The following is a 21588-nucleotide window of genomic DNA, read 5'->3' on the forward strand; positions in this document are numbered from 1 at the left end:
CTTGTGCAGGGCATAAGTTTAAAGGCGGACTGAGATCTGCAGGTCCCCCCTGCCGGCTCCACAGTTTGGGAACCACTACAGTGTATGTAGGCTCCTTTGTAACAAGACCCTTCTGAGAGATTTGATCCCAAGATTAGGCTGTAATACATATATCTCCTCACTTTATTTCCAACAGCCCATACTGCAATTCAAAGAGAAAGCTGTAGGTCGTTCTCCCTTTAGCCCAAAGGCCGGCAGATGGCGATATTGATGGTTTCATTTTACCATCCAAATGCATTGTATGCAAGCTGGAGCATGGTGGTGAAAAATTGTGTTTCATAAAGAAAGTACACATATTTTCCCAGTTTCCCCCCCTCCTCCTTCTCGACAATAAATCTAGTTAAGGAGGAAATCAACGGCTTTTGCAGCCTGAATGGAGTATGTTTTAGGTATAGCCGGTCCACGGAAGGATATGAGTATATTGCAGGCTGCATACAATGTGTTTGGACGGTAAAGTGGAAACGACTCAATATCGCCATCTACCAGCCTTTGGGCTACTCTCGCTTTGAAACACAAAATCGTTTAATCTCATCAATGGGACTGACACCAGTGGTGTAAACTATTTGAAGTAAAAATACTTTTAAGTCGTTTTTTTGGGGGGGGGGGTATCTGAAACTTTATCTATATTTTTGAGTACTTTTGCCTCACTATATTCTTAATGAAAGTAATGTACTTTTTACTCCATACATTATCTCTGACACCCAAAAGTAGTCGTTACATTTTGAATGCTTAGTATTTATCAAGAGAACATCCCCGGTCATCCCAGCAGGCGTTTCTATTGTCTCTTTAATCTCACTTGGTCTTTCCTCTCGCTGTGGAACAGCAGTAGCGGGACTGAGGAATTTGTGTGTGTGAATTCTAGTCAAAGGACGGCAGGAGAGCGCAATGGTTGGATACAGATAACTAATGTTCAGGTAAGAACGATACGCACTAAAAAAATAGGCATGTTACATGTTTATAAGTTCATGTTAAATGTTTTTAAATAGCAACGGAAGATCCTTTAAAGGATCTTCTTATATGTACGTGTTTATACCCTGGTCATCCAAGCATAGCGTTACTTTGCTGAATCGAAAGTTTGACCTTGGATCTAACAATGTTTCAACTTTCATAACTGTTTTGGCCTTTCAGTAGGTGTCCGTGTTAACACTTATCAGTCTAATGATCTAATACGCTTGTTCAAATTGAATAACAGAATATTAGTTTCAATTTCTCAAGTTCTTCATTCTGATCCACTCGTTTAAATTGAATAGAAAACTGTTTTACATTTTACACATTTTCTACACTGTAAATTGTAGATTTTGAAATCGTTTTTCCAATTTTGCAATTGATCTTTATTCGTTGGGGGAGTGGGGGGGGGGGTAAACATTGAAGTGGTTGGGGAAACGGGGTGATTTCTAAATTTGTGGTTGAAGTGGACGCTACCACTTCAGTTCGGGGGTAAAATAGCCTTGCCTACACTATACAATAAAGTGGGACATTTTAATGTGGTCGTTGGAGGCGAAGTCACACACACACAACTAGCGCTTCCCAAAGCAATGCGATAGGCTACCATTATAACGGTCGTGGTGCGTTGTCAGGACACCGAATGGAGTTAACTCTTGGTAATGTCACAGACTGCGAAGACATGGAGTTGCGTGCATCAGACCTTACAGGCTACAATGTTATCCTCAATCCCCTGCGTATGCCAACACCTTGCATAGACAGTCTAACAGCCAGTCATTTACTAATCTGTTCATAACGGTATGATGTTTTATGTACACGTCCAATGAAGTAGCCTCGTAAGGTTTATTATCTTGCGTGGAGAAGGATTGCACGTCCGGATCGGGCTCACTGGCTGCTCTCGAACCCCTGTGATGGACACCTTTGCAGCTTGCATAGCTACGGGGCGTGGGTTCTGGTAAAGCCCGGTCTGACAGAGCAATTTTATGGTCCATTATTATAGGTAGACTACTGTTCACCATATATAGACTAGTGTCTACTCTAGACTACTGTTCACCATATAGAGAACATCTATTTTGGTTATTGAAGTACAGGAAGTGAAGTGGATTTATACCAGGTAATGGAATTCCGGTATTGGATTTAAATAATGGATCCCTGATCTGTACTACACAGAAATGCGTAATTATGGATATGCATGTCCTTCTGCACATGTTTTACACGTTTGGACATCACAGTGCAGTACAGTAGAGTACAGTAGAGTAGAGTAGAGTACAGTAGAGTACAGTAGAGTAGAGTACAGTAGAGTACAGTAGAGTACAGTAAAGTACAGTAGAGTACAGTGCAGTACAGTAGAGTACAGTAGAGTACAGTGGAGTACAGTAGAGTACAGTAGAGTACAGTAGAGTACAGTAAAGTACAGTAGAGTACAGTGCAGTACAGTGCAGTAGAGTATAGTTCAGTATTGTAGAGTACAGTACAATATATGATAATTGGCTTGTATTGTACTGTACTCTACTGTACTCTACTGTAATGAATAGTATAATAAAGACCAATTAAGTTGTGTTATGGGTTAGGGCTGGAGGGGATATCAGAAGATGTGACTTTATTTGTCACATGCGCCGAATACAACATGTGTAGACCTTTTTAAATGTATTTATTTAATCTTTATTTAACTAGGCAAGTCAGTTAAGAACAAATTCTTATTTACAATTACGCCTACCCGGGGAACAGTGGGTTAACTGACTTGTTCAGGGGCAGAACGACAGATGTTTACCTTGTCAGCTCTTCAGGGGCAGAACGACAGATGTTTACCTTGTCAGCTCGGGGATTCGATCCAAACAGTCGTTCCCATACCGTGAGTCGAACCCAGGCTGCCTGGGTGAAAACCAGGAATCCTAACCTTACCGTAAAATACTTACTTACAAGCCCTTAACCAACAGTGCAGTTCAAGAAAGAGTTAAGAAAATATTTAACAAATAAACTAAAGTAAAAAATAATAAAAAGTAACACAATAAAATAACAATAACAAGGCTATATACAGGGGGTACTGGTACCGAGTCAGTGTGCGGGGGTACAGGTTAGAGGTAATTTGTACATGTAGGTAGGGGTGAAGTGACTATGCATAGATAATAAACAGAGTGTAGCAGCAGTGTAAAAAACAAATGGGGTGGGGGTGTCAATGTAAATAATCTGGTGGCCATTTGGTTAATTGTTCAGCAGTCTTATGGCATGGGGTAGAAGCTGTTAAAGAGGCTTTTGGTCCTAGAATTGGTGCCTCTGTACCGCTTGCCGTGTGGTAGCAGAGAGAACAGTCTATGACTTGGGTGACTGGAGTCTCTGACAATTTTTTGGGCTTTCCTCTGACACCGTGTAGTATATAGGTCCTAGATGGCAGGAAGCTCGGCCCCAGTGATGTACTGGGCCGTTCGCACTACCCTCTGTAGCGCCTTACGGTCGGAGGCCAAGGAACTTGAAACTCTCGACCGGCTCCACCACAGCCCCATTGATGTTAATGGGGGCCTCTTCGGCCCGCCTTTTCCTGTAGTCCATAATCAGCTTGTCTTGCTCACATTGAGGGAGAGGTTATTGTCCTGTCCAGAGACCTCACTGCCAGGTCTCTGACCTCCTCCCTATAGGCTGTCTCATCATTGTCGGTGATCAGTTCTACCACTGTTGTGTCGCATGCAAACTTAATGATGGTGTTGGAGTCGTGCCTGGCCACACAGTCGTGGGTGAACAGGGAGTACAAGAGAAGATGAAGCACGCACCTGAGGGGTCCCCGTGTTGAGGGTCAGAGTGGCGGAAGTGTTGTTGCCTACCCTCAGCACCTGGGACTGGCCCGTCAGGAAGTCCAGGATCCAGTTGCAGAGGGAGATGTTTAGTCCCATGGTCCTTAGCTTAGTGATGAGCTTTGTGGGCACTATGGTGTTGAACGCTGAGCTGTTGTCAATGAACAGCATTCCCACATAGGTGTTCCTTTTGTCCAGGTGGGAGTGCGATTGAGATTGCGTCAGCTGTGGATCTGTTTGGGCGGTATGCAAATTGGAGTGGATCTAGGGTATCCGGGAGAATGCTGTTGATGTGAGCCATGACCAGCCTTTCAAAGCACTTCATGGCTACCGACGTGAGTGCTACGGGGCTGTAATCATTGAGGCAGGTTACCTTCACTTCCTTGGGCACAGGGACTATGGTGGTCCCTGTGCCCCCTGTGTCCCTGTGCCTATAGTGGATATCATAAGGTGAATGCACCAATTTGTAAGTCGCTCTGGATAAGAGCGTCTGCTAAATGACTTAAATGTAATGTAAACTCGGTCAGGGAGAGGTTGAAAATGTCAGTGAAGACACTTGCCAGTTGGTCCACGCATGCTTTGAGTACACGTCCTGGTAATCCGTCTGGCCCCGGGGCTTTGTGAATGTTTTCCTGTTTAAAGGTTTGTTCACATCGGCTACCGAGAGCTTTATCACACAGTCGTCCAGAACAGCTGGTGCTCTCATGCATGCTTCAGTGTTGCTTGCCTCAAAGCGACCATAAAAGGCATTTAGCTTGTCTGGTAGGCTCGCGTCACTGGGAAGTTCGCTGCTGGGTTTTTGTAGTCCTTTTGTAGTCTGTAATAGTTTTCAAGCCCTGCCACATCCAACGAGTGTCAGAGCCGGTGTAGTAGGATTCAATCTTAATCCTGTATTGACGCTTTGCTTGTTTGATGGTTCGTCTGAGGGCATAGCGGATTTATTATAAGCTTCCGGGTTAGGGCTTCATTCACTCAGGGCTTATGGGTTAGGGCTGGAGGGATATCAGAAGAAATGGCTTGTGGGTTAGGGCTGGAGTGGATATCAGAAGAAGTGGCTTGTGGGTTAGGATGGACATCAGAAGAAGTGGCTTGTGGGTTAGGGCTGGAGTGGATATCAGAAGAAGTGGCTTGTGGGTTAGGATGGACATCAGAAGAAGTGGCTTGTGGGTTAGGGCTGGAGTGGATATCAGAAGAAGTGGCTTGTGGGTTAGGGCTGGAGTGGATATCAGAAGAAGTGGCTTGTGGGTTAGGGTTGGGATGGATATCAGAAGAAGTGGCTTGTGGGTTAGGGCTGGAGTGGATATCAGAAGAAGTGGCTTGTGGGTTAGGGTTGGGATGGATATCAGAAGAAGTGGCTTGTGGGTTAGGGTTGGGATGGATATCAGAAGAAGTGGCTTGTGGGTTAGGGCTGGAGTGGATATCAGAAGAAGTGGCTTGTGGGTTAGGGTGGATATCAGAAGAAGTGGCTTGTGGGTTATGATGGATATCAGAAGAAGTGGCTTGTGGGTTAGGGTTAGGATGGATATCAGAAGAAGTGGCTTGTGGAAGACCAGAGCACTGCCAAAACACATTCTATTTTACAGCGGAAACTGCAGCAGAAGCGAACTCCTTTGTCGGCGACTCTTCCGTCCGATTGGCTGGGGAATGGCTGGCTCACGGAGAAAATCCTTTTCACGTTATTATATATTAAGTTAATAATATTTCACACCTTGATATTTCTTATTTTTCAAGCTAAGGTCTTTTTTAGGGAGCCTAGCCCGCCGAACTGAAGCTGATGCCTTAAGACTGTGTGTGATATAGGAAGTAGCAAAGTATAAACAAATTCACTGTCCTACTAACCAAATTCACTGTCCTTCTAACCAAATTCACTGTCCTTCTAACCAAATTCACTGTCCTTCTAACCAAATTCAAGCAGGAACTCATCCCCCAACCTGAATTAACATTTCTTAGCACTTTGCTAGTAAAAACAATCGCCAGGGAAACACAGCCAGACTCTTATCTAATCAACTCAATTTAAATGATAGGAGCACACCTCTGTGTCGCTCCTCTTTCAACTATCCACCGTCCAATGAACAAAACAGTTTCCCTGTAACAATAAATCCATTGTACTTACAGTACAATAAAACATACAAAATTCCTAGCTCTTTATGAAATATGACAATTTCGTTCACACGGTAATATTAATTTACCAATCACTGTACCTGTACACAGCCCATCTGTAAATAGCACACCCAACTACCTCATCCCTATATTATTACTTATCCTCTTGCTCTTTTGCACCCCAGTATCTCTACTTGCACATCATCATCTGCACATCTATCACTCCAGTATTAATGCTAAATTGTAATTATTTCCGCATCCATGGCCTATTTATTGCCTACCTCCCTACTGTTCTACATTTGCACATACTGTAAAAAAAAAAATCTATTTTTATTTTATTTTGTGTTATTGACTGTACATTTGTTTATGTGTAACTCTGTGTTGTTGTTTTTGTCACACTGCTTTGCTTTATCTTGGCCAGGTTGCAGTTGTAAATGAGAACTTGTTCTCAACTAGCCTACCTGGTTAAATAAAGGTTAAATACATTTATTTTTTTTACTTTTCTTTAGTTGATTCAAGTTTCATTACTCTTCACACCTCTCCTGGCGTCAGTGACCCCAGGACTTCTGTAAGGACGTCTCTTCCTCGAGAGATAAGGTGTGTTTGAACCTTGTCATAGTCCACAGATGGTCAGCCATCCAAACAATGTCGTAAATGGTGATTGAGTCATCACGCTGGGTCTAAGCGCCTGCAAGTCGCCAGTCACAAGTATCACCTTCACTAATTCTTCCACTACAGTCTTTCCAATTATTAAAACACTCTTTGTACCATGAAATGGAAATGTTGAGATTTTAGTGTGCGCAGAACAGCTGGCTAGGGAACTGGTTTATACCCGCCTATAGACCTACTATATCTAGGGCCTATACAGTACCTTCAGTACCTACAGTAATATATTCACATATATTCACTTCTTCTACATTTTGTTGTGTTACATTGAGATTTCACGTCACTGGCCTACACAGAGTAGACCATAATGTCAAAGTGTAATTAAAAATGTATAAAACATTAAAAGCTCAAATGTCCTGAGTTGATAAGTATTAATAAGTGTTTTTGCTTTGTCATTATGGGTTATTGTATGTAGATTGGTGAGGGGGGGAAACTATTTAGTGGAGGTAGAAGCTGTCTCGGAGCCTGTCTGAGAGTCGATGCTCCAGTACCGTTTGCCAGACAGTAGCAGAGTGAACAGTCTATGGCTTGGGTGGCTGGAGTCTGTGGCAATTTTTCGGGCCTTCCTCTGACACGCCTGATATAAAGGTCCTGGATGGCAGGAAGCTCGGCCCCAGTGATGTACTGGACTGTCCGCACCACCCTCTGTATCGCTTTGTGTTCAAGGGCGGTGCATTTGCTATACCAAGTGGTGATGCAGCCAGTCAAGATGCTCTCGATGGTGCAGCTGTAAAACTTTTTGAGGATCCAAGGGACTATGCCAAATCTTGATGATGGTGTTGGAGTTGTGCTTGGTCACACAGTCGTGGGTGAACAGGGAGTACAAGAGAAGACTAAGCACGCACCTGAGGGGTCCCCGTGTTGAGGGTCAGAGTGGCGGAAGTGTTGTTGCCTACCCTCAGCACCTGGGGCTGGCCCGTCAGGAAGTCCAGGATCCAGTTTCAGAGGGAGGGGTTCAATCCCTGGGTCCCTAGCTTGGTGATTGGTGATGAGCTTGGAGAGGACTATGGTATTGAACACTGACTTACCTTCTTGTCCAGATGGGAGAGGGCAGTGTGAAGGGATATTGAGATTGCGTCATCTGTGGATCTGTTGGGGTGGTATGTGAATTGGAGTGGGTCCAGGGAGTCTGGGATGATGGTGTTGATGTGAGCCATGACCAGCCTCTCAAAGCACTTGATAATTATACATGTGAGTGCTACAGGGCGATAGTCATTTAGCCAGAACTTGTGATGATTTCATATGTTTTCAGTGGCTTGCGAAAATATTCTCCCTCCTAGGTATTTTTCCTATTTTGTTGCCTTACAATCTGGAATTAAATTAGATTTTTTTGGAGGATTGTATCAATAGATTTACACAACATACCTACCACTTTGAAGATACAAAATATTTTTCATTGTGAAACAAACAAGAAATAAGATTAAAAAACAGAACACTTGAGCGTGCATCACTATTCACCCCCCCAAGTCAATACTTTGTAGAGCCACCTTTTGCAGCAATTACAGATGCAAGTCTCTTGGGGTATGTCTCTATAAGCTTGGCACATCTAGCCACTGGGATTTTTGCCCATTCTTCAAGGCAAAGCTCCTTCAAGTTGGATGGGTTCCGCAGGTGGACAGCAATCTTAAAGTCGTACCACAGATTCTCAATTCGATTGAGGTCTGGGCTTTGACTAGGCCATCCCAAGACATTTTTTTTTTATACAGGTTTTTCTCATTGAGATAACATCTCTTTTCCAAGAGAGACCTGGTCCAATAGCCTGGTCCAGTCATTGTCCTGCTGGAAGGTGAACATCCGTCTCAGTCTCAAATCTCTGGAAGACTGAAATAGGTTTCCCTCAAGAATTCCCCTGTATTTAGCGCCATCCATCATTTCTTCAATTCTGACCAGTTTCCCAGTCCCTGCCGGTGAAAAACTTCCCCACAGCATGATGCTGCCACCACCATGCTTCCCTGTGGGGATGGTGTTCTCGGGGTGATGGGAGGTGTTGGGTTTGCGCCAGATATGGCGTATTCCTTGATGGCCAAAAACCTAAATTTTAGTATCATCTGACTAGAGTACCTTCTTCCATATATTTGGGGAGTCTCCCACATGCCTTTTTGCGAACACCAAACGTGTTTGCTTATTTTTTTCTACAAGCAATGGCTTTTTTTCTGGCCACTCTTCCGTAAAGCCCAGCTCTGTGGAGTGTACGGCTCAAAGTGGTCCTATGGACAGATACTCCAATCTCCGCTAGGGAACTTTGCAGCTCCTTCAGGGTTATCTTTGGTCTCTTTCTTTGTTTCCTCTCTGATTAATGCCCTCCTTGCCTGGTCCGTGAGTTTTGGTGGGCAGCCTTCTCTTTGCAGGTTTGTTGTGGTGCAATATTCTTTCAATTTTTTTATCATGGATTTAATATTTTATATAACCCAACCCTGATCTGTACTTCTCCACAACTTTGTCCCTGACCAGTTTGGAGCGCTCCTTGGTCTTCATGGAGCCCCTTGCTTAGTGGTGTTGCAGACTCTGGGGCCTTTCAGAACAGGTGTTTATATACTGAGATCATGTGACAGATCATGTGACACTTAAATAAAGTCCATCTGTGTGCAATCTAACTAATTATGTGACTTCTGAAGGTAATTGGTTGCACCAGATCTTATTTAGGGGCTTCATAGCAAAGGGGGTGAATACAGGAAGGGTGACCATAATATACTGGTAGTTTTAAGGTGTTTAAAGGGTGACCATAATATACTGGTACTTTAAAGGTGTTTAAAGGGTGACCATAATATACTGGTACTTTAAAGGTGTTTAAAGGGTGACCATAATATACTGGTACTTTAAGGTGTTTAAAGGGTGACCATAATATACTGGTAGTTTTAAGGTGTTTAAAGGGTGACCATAATATACTGGTTGTTTTAAGGTGTTTAAAGGGTGACCATAATATACTGGTTGTTTTAAGGTGTTTAAAGGGTGACCATAATATACTGGTACTTTAAGGTGTTTAAAGGGTGACCATAATATACTGGTACTTTAAAGGTGTTTAAAGGGTGACCATAATATACTGGTACTTTAAGGTGTTTAAAGGGTGACCATAATATACTGGTACTTTAAGGTGTTTAAAGGGTGACCATAATATACTGGTAGTTTTAAGGTGTTTAAAGGGTGACCATAATATACTGGTAGTTTTAAGGTGTTTAAAGGGTGACCATAATATACTGGTAGTTTTAAGGTGTTTAAAGGGTGACCATAATATACTGGTTGTTTTAAGGTGTTTAAAGGGTGACCATAATATACTGGTACTTTAAGGTGTGTCAAAACTTGGTCACTGAGTTAATTACCTTTCATCCCATTCCCACCGGAGGTGATTTGTTTGAATAGGCTGTGTGTGTCTCAGAGGAAAGGAATGTGTGAGTGTGGTTTGGTTTGGTTACAGAAGTGTTTGCCAAGCACAGAGTTACCGGGTTAAACATTGACTGAACTGAACATGGCCTCTGTATGATACTGTATATGAGGGATTCAAACGTCTATATATATTATTCTCTCACCTTTTTATAGATTTAAAAAAAAATGCACCTTTATTTAACCAGGTAGGCCAGTTGAGAACAAGTTCTCATTTACAACTGCGACCTGGCCAAAGATAAAGCAAAGCAGAGCGACAAAAACAACAACACAGAGTTACACATGGAATAAACAAACGTACAGTCAATAACACAATAGAAAAAGTCTATATTCAGTGTGTGCAAATGTAGTCAGATTAGGGATTAGTCAATAAATAGGCCATGTTGGCGAAATAATGACAATTTAGCAATTAAACACTGGAGTGATAGATGTGCAGAAGATGAATGTGCAAGTAGAGATACTCGGGTGCAAAGGAGCAAAAAAATAAATAACAATATGGGGATGAGGTAGTTGGGTGAGCTATTTACAGATGGGCTGTGTACAGGTGAAATGATCGGTAATGCTTAAAGTTAGTGAGGGAGATATGTCTCCAGCTTCAGTGATTTTTGCAGTTCGTTCCAGTCATTGGCAGCAGAGAACTGGAAGGAAAGGCGGCCAAATGAGGAGTTGGCTTTGGGGATGACCAGTGAGATATACCTGCTGGAGCGCGTGCTACGGGTGGGTGCTGCTATGGTGACCAGTGAGCTGAGATAAGGCGGGGCCAGACACCTAGGTATTTGTAGTTGTCCACATATTCAGAAGTCAGAACCGTCCAGAGTAGTGATGCTAGACGGGCGGGCAGGTGCCGGGCAGCGATCGGTCGAAGAGAATGCATTTAGTTTTACTAGCGTTTAAGAGCAAGTAAAACAGTGTCGTATTCAATATATATCATAGATATTCATAAGGGTTGCTATAGCGTCGCTATAAGTCATTAATGGGAAGGAAACGGTACAATAGTACACCTGCTTTACACATTGTATTCCCCTACTCAAACGACATGCAGTCATCCACTGGGACCAAGGCAGAGTTTGTTTGTCATTTTTTACATGGCTGTCGTTTTGAGGGAAGCACACACGGCTTCACGAGTTTTGACTCAGGCTTTTTAAAATCCTGCTCTCTTCAGCACTTTTATTTTACCGTAATGGTGGCTTCCAGATGCTACTCCTAAAGGGCCAACTGTTGGGGACCGTAAAACAAAAACACACTGTCATCCTCACACAGCTGGACTCTTATCTTTATACACAAAGGTCTACTCTATAGTGGTCCATGTCATATACTGTAGAATCAGGAGACTGTTACTTTAAGTTTTTCAAGTTTTATTTGGCACATCGCACAAGTACTGTGAAATGCGTGTGTGTGTGTGTGTATGTGTGTATGCGTGTATGCGTGTGTGTGTGTGTGTGTGTGTGTGTGTGTGTGTGTGTGTGTGTGTGTGTGTGTGTGTGTGTGTGTGTGTGTGTGTGTGTGTGTGTGTGTGTGTGTCATGTCTATAATTTACAATTAAGGGATGAGACACTGACCAAACCAAAAGCATCAACACACCATAGCAATGTCATAGTAACACCATAGTAACACCATAGTAGCACGATAGTAGACCATAGTAACCCCACAGTAACATCATAGTAACATGATAGGCAGATATACAGTACAGGTAGTATGGTAATACAGTATATACAGGTAGACAGGGCTGAAAGGTGACTGGTAGCAGGAATATATAAATACTATTGGTAATATATACAGGTAAGCAGGTGTAATATTGACCAGTGGCAGGATAAATAGATAAATACGAATGGTAATAGAAATTAATGAAGCAGTTTAGGAGTCTGTTGGTCTGAGCCTTGATGCACCGGTACCGCCTGCCGGTGATGCACTGGGCCGTCCGCACCACCCTCTGTAGGTCCTTCCAGTCGAGAGCAGGTCAGCTTGGCAAAGGTGTTGTTGCCTACCCTCACCACCTGGGGGGGCGGCCCGTCAGGAAGTCCAGGATCCAGTTGCAGAGGGAGTTGTTCGGTTCCTGGGTCCTTAGCTTAGTGATGAGCTTTGAGGGCACTATGGTGTTGAACGCTGAGCTGTAGTCAATGAACAACATCCTCACATAGATATAGCTCATTTCTATGTGGGTAGAGAACAGTGTGAAGTACAACTGAGATTGCGTTGTCTGTGGATCTGTTGGGGCATTATTAAAATTGGAGTGGGTCTGGGACGATGGAGGTGATGTGAGCCATGACCAGCCTTTCAAAGCACTTCATGATTACAGATGTGAGAGCTACAGGGCGGTAGTCATTGTGGCATGATACCTTAGAATTTTTGGGAACAGGAATGATCATAGTCAACTTGAAACATGTGGGGATTTGAGACTGGGAGAGGGAGAGGATGGAAATGTCCGTGAAGATGCCTGCCAGCTGGTCTGCACATGCCCTGATGACACGCCCTGGGAAACCATCTGGCCAAGCGGTCTTACGAGTGTTGACCTGTTTAAAAACCTTACTCACGTTAGCCTCGGAGAAAGAGGGATCACTCATTCTTCATGATCAGTGGGGCGCCTGCAGGGCTCTGTGTTGTTTTTGTGAAAGCGTGCATAAAAGGCATTTAGTTGGGCTGGTAGAGAGGCATCGTTGGGCAGATCATGGCTAGGGCTTCCTATGTTGTCCGTAATGCACTGTAGCCACTGCCACATCCGTTGTGGGTCGGAGACGTGTTAATAGGATTCCACCTTGCTCCGATATTGTTATTTTGGCTGTTTGATGGCTCTGAGGAGGTCATAGCAGGACTTCGTGTCCTCAGCTGAAGCCTCGGGATTGGCTGTGATAGCCCTGTGAGCGGTAGCTCTGTTCTTTAGCTTAGCGCCCAACTCAGTGTTTAACCAGGGCTTTTGATTGGGGAAGCAGAGAACCTTCGCTGTGAAGACAACGTTGGCGATGCATTTCCTGATGAATCAGGTGACCGAGGTGGTTAGCTCGTCAACGCTATCGGCGGAGTCACGGAACTGAATTATACATTTTTAAATAAATCTGAATTATACATTTTTGGGTGATCTTGATCTGGATGGGTTGATGCCAGCTTCTGATAGGCTGAAAAAAATGGTGCCGACAGAGAGGGCTGCCTCGCTTCTAGCTCTTAGGAAACTTTGCAGTATTTAGTTTTTTAATGTATTATTTCTTACATTATTAGCCCGGGAAGAACTATTGGATATCACAGCGGCGGTAACTCACCAGCACTACGACCAGGAATACGACTTTCCCGAAGCAGATCCTATGTTCGCACCCCCCAGGGCAATAGGACTGATTCCAGAGCCAAAACAACGCTGGCGGAGGAGAGGTACTCGGAGTAGTCTTCTAGTCCGACTTAGGAGGCACGCACACCACCCACCGCTTCCGAGTATCTTACTCGCTAATGTTCAGTCTCTGGATAATGAAGTTGATGAGCTCAGGGTGAGGATTTCTATCCAGAGAGACATCAGGGATTGTAACATACTCTGTTTCACATAAACATGGCTCTCTCGGGATATACTGGCTGAGTCCGTACAGCCAGTTGGGTTCTCAGTTCATCGCGCAGACAGGAATAAATATCTCTCTGGGAAAAAGAAGGGCGGGGGTGTATGTTTCATGATTAAAGACTCGTGGCGTAATTGTGATAACATACAGGAACTCAAGTCCTCTTGTTCACTCAACCTAGAATACCTCAAAATCAAATGCCGAGCAGATTATCTCCCGACGTTCATTTTCTTTGGTTATAGTCACGGCCGTGTATACCCCCCCCCCCCCTCAAGCCGATACCATGACGGCCCTCAAAGTACTTCACTGGACTTTATGCAACCTGGAAACCACATATCCTGAGGCAACATTTATTGTAGCTGGGGATTTTAACAATGCAAATTTGAGGAAAACGTTACCGAAGTTCTATCAACACATTGACTGTAGTAAAACACTGCTCCTCCCCTTTCACGCTGCTAAAACACTGCTCCTCCCCTTTCTCGCTGCTAAAACACTCGATCACTGTGACTCCAACTTCCGGGATGCCTACAAGGACCTCCCCCGCCCTTCTTTCGGCAAATCTGACCACAACTCCATTTTGCTCCTCCCTTCTTATAGGCAGAAACTCAAACAGGAAGTACCCGTGCTAAGGACTATTCAAATTAAAAAATAATTGTTTTTATAAAATATAAATATAGGACAAAACACACATCACGAAAAGTGAGACAACACAACACTACATAAAAAGAGACCTAAGACAGCAACATAGCAAGGCAGCAACACATGACAACACAGCATGGTAGAAACACAACATGACAACAACATGGTAGCATCACAACATGGTAGCAGCCCAAAACATGGTACAAACATTATTGGGCACAGACAACAGCAAAAGGGCAAGAAGGTAGAGACAACAATTACATCATGCAAAGCAGCCACAACTGAGTCTTTGAATGAAGAGATTTTTTTGATTTTTTTAAAAATAAATTTTATCCCATTTTCTCCCCAATTTTCGTGGTATCCAATCGCTAGTAATTACTATCTTGTCTCATTGCTACAACTCCCGTACGGGCTCGGGAGAGACGAAGGTCGAAAGCCATGCGTCCTCCGAAGCACAACCCAACCAAGCCGCACTGCTTCTTAACACAGCGCGCCTCCAACCCGGAAGCCAGCCGCACCAATGTGTCGGAGGAAACACCGTGTACCTGGCCCCCTTGGTTAGCGCGCACTGCACCCGGCCCGCCACAGGAGTCGCTGGAGCGCGATGAGACAAGGATATCCCTACCGGCCAAACCCTCCCTAACCCGGACGACGCTATGCCAATTGTGCGTCGCCCCACGGACCTCCCGGTCGCGGCCGGCTGCGACAGAGCCTGAGCGCGAACCCAGAGACTCTGGTGGCGCAGCTAGCACTGCGATGCAGTGCCCTAGACCACTGCGCCACCCGGGAGGCTGAATGAAGAGATTAAAGATAAAACGGTCCAGTTTGAGTGTTTGTTGCAGCCCGTTCCAGTCGCTAGCTGCAGCGAACTGAAAAGAGGAGCATCCCAGGGATGTCGCTGCTCTTAAAGGATGCATGTTTTGGAATATTTTTGTATTCTGTACAGGCTTCCTTCTTTTCACTCTGTCATTTAGGTTAGTATTGTGGAGTAACTACAATGTTGTTGGCATCACGTGTCTTAGTGATGCGGAATTAAAATCCCCGGCAACAAGAACAGCAGCCTCCTGATCCATGGGTTTCCTGCTTGTTTATATCCTGGTACAGTTTGTTCATTGTCTGCTTGTTGGTTGTTGTTGTCCTGAGATAGAATGTTTACAACAGTCACGATAACAGATGAAAACTCTTCTCGGGGTAGAAGAGTCGGCATTTCATCATCAGTCATACCAAGACTGGTTGAACAATAGGTCTAGACTTCCACACCATTTGCTGTTGATGGTTCTGGAATGTTTACAGTTTATCTCCAGAACCCTCTTTGGCTTCTCTTTACAGCTCTGAAATACCAGTGAGTTGGTGGCCATTTACAAAACACACAGGATTAGGTTGAGGTATTGAGTGATTGGACTCTGCCCTCATCATCAGACGATGATCCATGAAATCATGGCCTTGGTTCACATAAGGGCGTGTTCTTCAGTATACTGGTCGTTCTGTCTGTATGTGCCATGCCATTTAAACACAGTTTGCATTGTCAGATGTAATCTTGCTCTATCTACAAAAACAAACAGACATTAATTAGGGTTGTTGCAATCTGTGAGAAAAGCAAATAATGTGTGAATACAATTGTAACCTGGATTCCTACAATAATAACACTGGAGACCAGATGGAGCACCTCAGACCTTGGATATTCCAGCATCAGAGAGTGAAGGCTTTGTGTTCCATAAAGTTTCCAATGTTGTTGGTCGTGTGGTTTAGCCTCAGGCCACTCTATCGTTCTCTCTCTCTGTCTCTCTCTCTGTTTCTCTGTCTGTCTGTCTGTCTCTCTGTCTGTCTGTCTGTCTGTCTGCCTCTCTCTCTCTCCGTCCGTCCGTCTGTCTGTCTGTCTGTCTTCCCCGTCCACTCAGATTGATTCAACTCTTAGTTACTATCTGCTTCAAGCTGTATTTAGGAACTGTCTGTGTGATTTGTGTTTTACTACTGCTACAGTACATCTGTATCTGGTATTTATGGAATATCCCTCCTGTTAGTTAACCTCCTTCCACTGTAGACAGGCCCTAGACCTGTAACCTACATGTTTATAGACAGTATATAACATCCTTCTACTGTAGATAGGTCTAGGGCCTATCACCTACGTGTTTATAGACAGTATATAACGTCCTTCTACTGTAGATAGGTCTAGGGCCTATCACCTACATGTTTATAGACAGTATATAACATCATTCTACTGTAGATAGGTCTAGGGCCTATCACCTACGTGTTTATAGACAGTATATAACATCCTTCTACTGTAGATAGGTCTAGGGCCTATCACCTACATGTTTATAGACAGTATATAACATCATTCCACTGTAGATAGGTCTAGGGCCTATCACCTACGTGTTTATAGACAGTGTAACGTCAGTTTGTGTATGTTTAGACTCTAGCCCGGTCTTATATGTAATGAAAATATACATATAGAGAACAGTTAACTAAACACACAGTTAGCTAAACACACAGTTACCTAAACACACAGTTAACTAAACACACAGTTAGCTAAACACACAGTTAACTAAACACACAGTTAACTAAACACACAGTTAACTAAACACACAGTTAATAAACACACAGTTAACTAAACACACAGTTAACTAAACACACAGTTAACTAAACACACAGTTAGATAAACACACAGTTAGCTAAACACACAGTTAGCTAAACACACAGTTAACTAAACACACAGTTAGCTAAACACACAGTTAACTAAACACACAGTTAACTAAACACACAGTTAACTAAACACACAGTTAACTAAACACACAGTTAGCTAAACACACAGTTAACTAAACACACAGTTAACTAAACACACAGTTAGCTAAACACACAGTTAACTAAACACACAGTTAACTAAACACACAGTTAACTAAACACACAGTTAATAAACACACAGTTAGCTAAACACACAGTTAACTAAACACACAGTTAACTAAACACACAGTTAACTAAACACACAGTTAGCTAAACACACAGTTAACTAAACACACAGTTAACTAAACACACAGTTAGCTAAACACACAGTTAACTAAACACACAGTTAACTAAACACACAGTTAGCTAAACACACAGTTAACTAACCACACAGTTAACTAAACACACAGTTAATAAACACACAGTTAACTAAACACACAGTTAACTAAACACACAGTTAATAAACACACAGTTAACTAAACACACAGTTAGCTAAACACACAGTTAACTAAACACACCTTTTTTTTTCTTTTTTTTCCCTTTTTTTTTTAAACCCATTTTCTCCCCAATTTCGTGGTATCCAATCGCTAGTAATTACTATCTTGTCTCATCGCTACAACTCCCGTACGGGCTCGGGAGAGAAGGTCGAAAGCCATGCGTCCTCCGAAGCACAACCCAACCAAGCCGCACTGCTTCTTAACACAGCGCGCCTCCAACCCGGAAGCCAGCCGCACCAATGTGTCGGAGGAAACACCGTGTACCTGGCCCCCTTGGTTAGCGCGCACTGCGCCCGGCCCGCCACAGGAGTCGCTGGAGCGCGATGAGACAAGGATATCCCTACCGGCCAAACCCTCCCTAACCCGGACGCCGCTATGCCAATTGTGCGTCGCCCCACGGACCTCCCGGTCGCGGCCGGCTGCGACGGAGCCTGGGCGCGAACCCAGAGACTCTGGTGGCGTAGTTAGCACTGCGATGCAGTGCCCTAGACCACTGCGATGCAGTGCCCTAGACTACTGCGCCACCCGGGAGGCCCTAAACACACAGTTAGCTAAACACACAGTTAACTAAACACACAGTTAACTAAATACACAGTTACCTAAACACACAGTTAACTAACCACACAGTTAATAAACACACAGTTAACTAAATACACAGTTAGCTAAACACACTATTTCCAGACTGTTAATGCTGTACTGTACAGGGGAAACGGTGTATGTTGGAATATCAGTTTATTTAAGGACAGAAAGCCGCGTTAAACCCATAACAGCATCCGTACCATGGTCATAAACCCATAACAGAATCTCTACCATGGTCATAAACCCATAACAGAATCTCTACCATGGTCATAAACCCATAACAGCATCCGTACCATGGTCATAAACCCATAACAGAATCTCTACCATGGTCATAAACCCATAACAGAATCTCTACCATGGTCATAAACCCATAACAGCATCCGTACCATGGTCATAAACCCATAACAGAATCTCTACCATGGTCATAAACCCATAACAGCATCTCTACCATGGTCATAAACCCATAACAGCATCCGTACCATGGTCATAAACCCATAACAGAATCTCTACCATGGTCATAAACCCATAACAGAATCTCTACCATGGTCATAAACCCATAACAGCATCCGTACCATGGTCATAAACCCATAACAGAATCTCTACCATGGTCATAAACCCATAACAACATCTCTACCATGGTCATAAACCTATAACACCATCTCTACCATGGTCATAAACCCATAACAGCATCTCTACCATGGTCATAAACCCATAACAGCATCTCTACCATGGTCATAAACCTATAACAACATCTCTACCATGGTCATAAACCCATAACAACATCTCTACCATGGTCATAAACCCATAACAGCATCTCTACCATGGTCATAAACCCATAACAGAATCTCTACCATGGTCATAAACCCATAACAGCATCCGTACCATGGTCATAAACCCATAACAGAATCTCTACCATGGTCATAAACCCATAACAGAATCTCTACCATGGTCATAAACCCATAACAGAATCTCTACCATGGTCATAAACCCATAACAGAATCTCTACCATGGTCATAAACCCATAACAGCATCCGTACCATGGTCATAAACCCATAACAGAATCTCTACCATGGTCATAAACCCATAACAGCATCTCTACCATGGTCATAAACCCATAACAGCATCCGTACCATGGTCATAAACCCATAACAGAATCTCTACCATGGTCATAAACCCATAACAGAATCTCTACCATGGTCATAAACCCATAACAGCATCCGTACCATGGTCATAAACCCATAACAGAATCTCTACCATGGTCATAAACCCATAACAACATCTCTACCATGGTCATAAACCTATAACACCATCTCTACCATGGTCATAAACCCATAACAGCATCTCTACCATGGTCATAAACCCATAACAGCATCTCTACCATGGTCATAAACCTATAACAACATCTCTACCATGGTCATAAACCCATAACAACATCTCTACCATGGTCATAAACCCATAACAGCATCTCTACCATGGTCATAAACCTATAACAACATCTCTACCATGGTCATAAACCCATAACATAATCTCTACCATGGTCATAAACCCATAACAACATCTCTACCATGGTCATAAACCCATAACATAATCTCTACCATGGTCATAAACCCATAACAGCATCTCTGCCATGGTCATTAATGATTGAACAGATTCTGGCTCCACAGAAAGAGCTGCTCAGCTCTCATTTCCTTCTCTAGTTCAGCACACATTATTCTGTCTTCTTAGCTGCACCTCGGGAATTACAGTGTGTGTGTGTGTGTGTGTGTGTGTGTGTGTGTGTGTGTGTGTGTGTGTGTGTGTGTGTGTGTGTGTGTGTGTGTGTGTGTGTGTGTGTGTGTGTGTGTGTGTGTGTGTGTGCATGTGAGTCACGTTTACTGTCTGCAACAGTCCATCACGTGTCGTCATTGATCACGATCAGTAGCATTGATTAGCCTAATAAATCAATCAGAATGATTGAACAATCTTGAATGTTAGAATTGACCTAGAGTTACCTTGGAAAGGCACATTGTTCTTTATTGATGTGATATGGTAACCAAGGTTACATCTGTAATGATCAGATGGCCTACACACTACACTCACAGAGAAACGTCTGTCTGTCTGTCACTCTGTCCTTAAAGTGACTCTATCAGCTTCTGGCTGTACAGGTGATGAGGTCATTCATCTACATTTCCAAAGCCATGACGGGGCTTCTGAAATGTTGTCTTTCAAGTTGCTCAGGACTGGTGAAAGGTGAAGGAGGAAGAGTTTGCCATTACAATGGTGGCGTTATCTTCAGATCTTGCTTTGCTGTATCAAAAAAAATGTTTATTTCCTCTTAGAAAGATTAGCGAAGAAGTCATAGTACTCATGAGAACAAGAAGCGCTCCATCTGTCAGTACTCAGAGTGCTCATGAGAACAAGAAGTTATTGATCTGTCAGTACTCAGAGTACTCATGAGAACAAGAAGCGCTCCATCTGTCAGTACTCAGAATACTCATGAGAACAAGAAGCGCTCCATCTGTCAGTACTCAGAATACTCATGAGAACAAGAAGCGCTCCATCTGTCAGTACTCAGAGTACTCATGAGAACAAGAAGTTATTGATCTGTCAGTACTCAGAATACTCATGAGAACAAGAAGCTCTCTCTGTCAGTACTCATAGTACTCATGAGAACAAGAAGCTCTCTATCTGTCAGTACTCAGAATACTCATGAGAACAAGAAGCTCTCTATCTGCCAGTACTCATAGTACTCATGAGAACAAGAAGCGCTCTATCTGTCAGTACTCAGAGTACTCATGAGAACAAGAAGCTCTCTATCTGTCAGTACTCAGAGTACTCATGAGAACAAGAAGCTCTCTATCTGTCAGTACTCATAGTACTCATGAGAACAAGAAGCTCTCTATCTGTCAGTACTCAGAATACTCATGAGAACAAGAAGCTCTCTATCTGTCAGTACTCATAGTACTCACGAGAACAAGAAGCTCTCTATCTGTCAGTACTCATAGTACTCATGAGAACAAGAAGTTATTGATCTGTCAGTACTCAGAATACTCATGAGAACAAGAAGCTCTCTATCTGTCAGTACTCAGAGTACTCATGAGAACAAGAAGCTCTCTCTGTCAGTACTCAAAATACTCATGAGAACAAGAAGTTATTGATCTGTCAGTACTCAGAATACTCATGAGAACAAGAAGCTCTCTATCTGTCAGTACTCAGAGTACTCATGAGAACAAGAAGCTCTCTCTGTCAGTACTCATAGTACTCATGAGAACAAGAAGCTCTCTATCTGTCAGTACTCAGAATACTCATGAGAACAAGAAGCTCTCTATCTGCCAGTACTCATAGTACTCATGAGAACAAGAAGCGCTCTATCTGTCAGTACTCAGAGTACTCATGAGAACAAAAAGCTCTCTATCTGTCAGTACTCAGAATACTCATGAGAACAAGAAGCTCTCTATCTGTCAGTACTCATAGTACTCACGAGAACAAGAAGCTCTCTATCTGTCAGTACTCATAGTACTCATGAGAACAAGTAGTTATTGATCTGTCAGTACTCAGAGTACTCATGAGAATGTGAGTGACCTGACTTTACACTTTACATTATATGACGTAATGTAAACGTGGAAACAATTGGTCTTTCTTTTTTATGTTATCCAGTTAAATGTAACTAAATGTAATAGAACATGTAATCTAAGTAACCATTAACCAGTTAAATGTAACTAAATGTAATAG

General features: G+C 43.2%; 1 protein-coding gene across 2 annotated transcripts in view; it reads left to right on the top strand.

The window, feature by feature from the left end:
* The first annotated feature begins 647 nt into the window (after nt 1–647).
* The window catches only part of LOC120036884 (MOB kinase activator 3B-like), a 65096-nt gene continuing 44155 nt past the window's right edge, over nt 648–21588 (top strand). For both annotated transcript variants that reach the window (XM_038983182.1, XM_038983181.1), the window contains exon 1: nt 648–953. In XM_038983182.1, coding sequence (XP_038839110.1) covers nt 946–953 — 8 coding nt within the window. In that variant the 5' untranslated portion in view covers nt 648–945. The remainder of the gene's footprint in view (nt 954–21588) is intronic.

Source organism: Salvelinus namaycush, unplaced genomic scaffold (genome assembly GCF_016432855.1).
Source record: "Salvelinus namaycush isolate Seneca unplaced genomic scaffold, SaNama_1.0 Scaffold15, whole genome shotgun sequence".
Classification (NCBI taxonomy): Eukaryota; Metazoa; Chordata; class Actinopteri; order Salmoniformes; family Salmonidae; genus Salvelinus; species Salvelinus namaycush.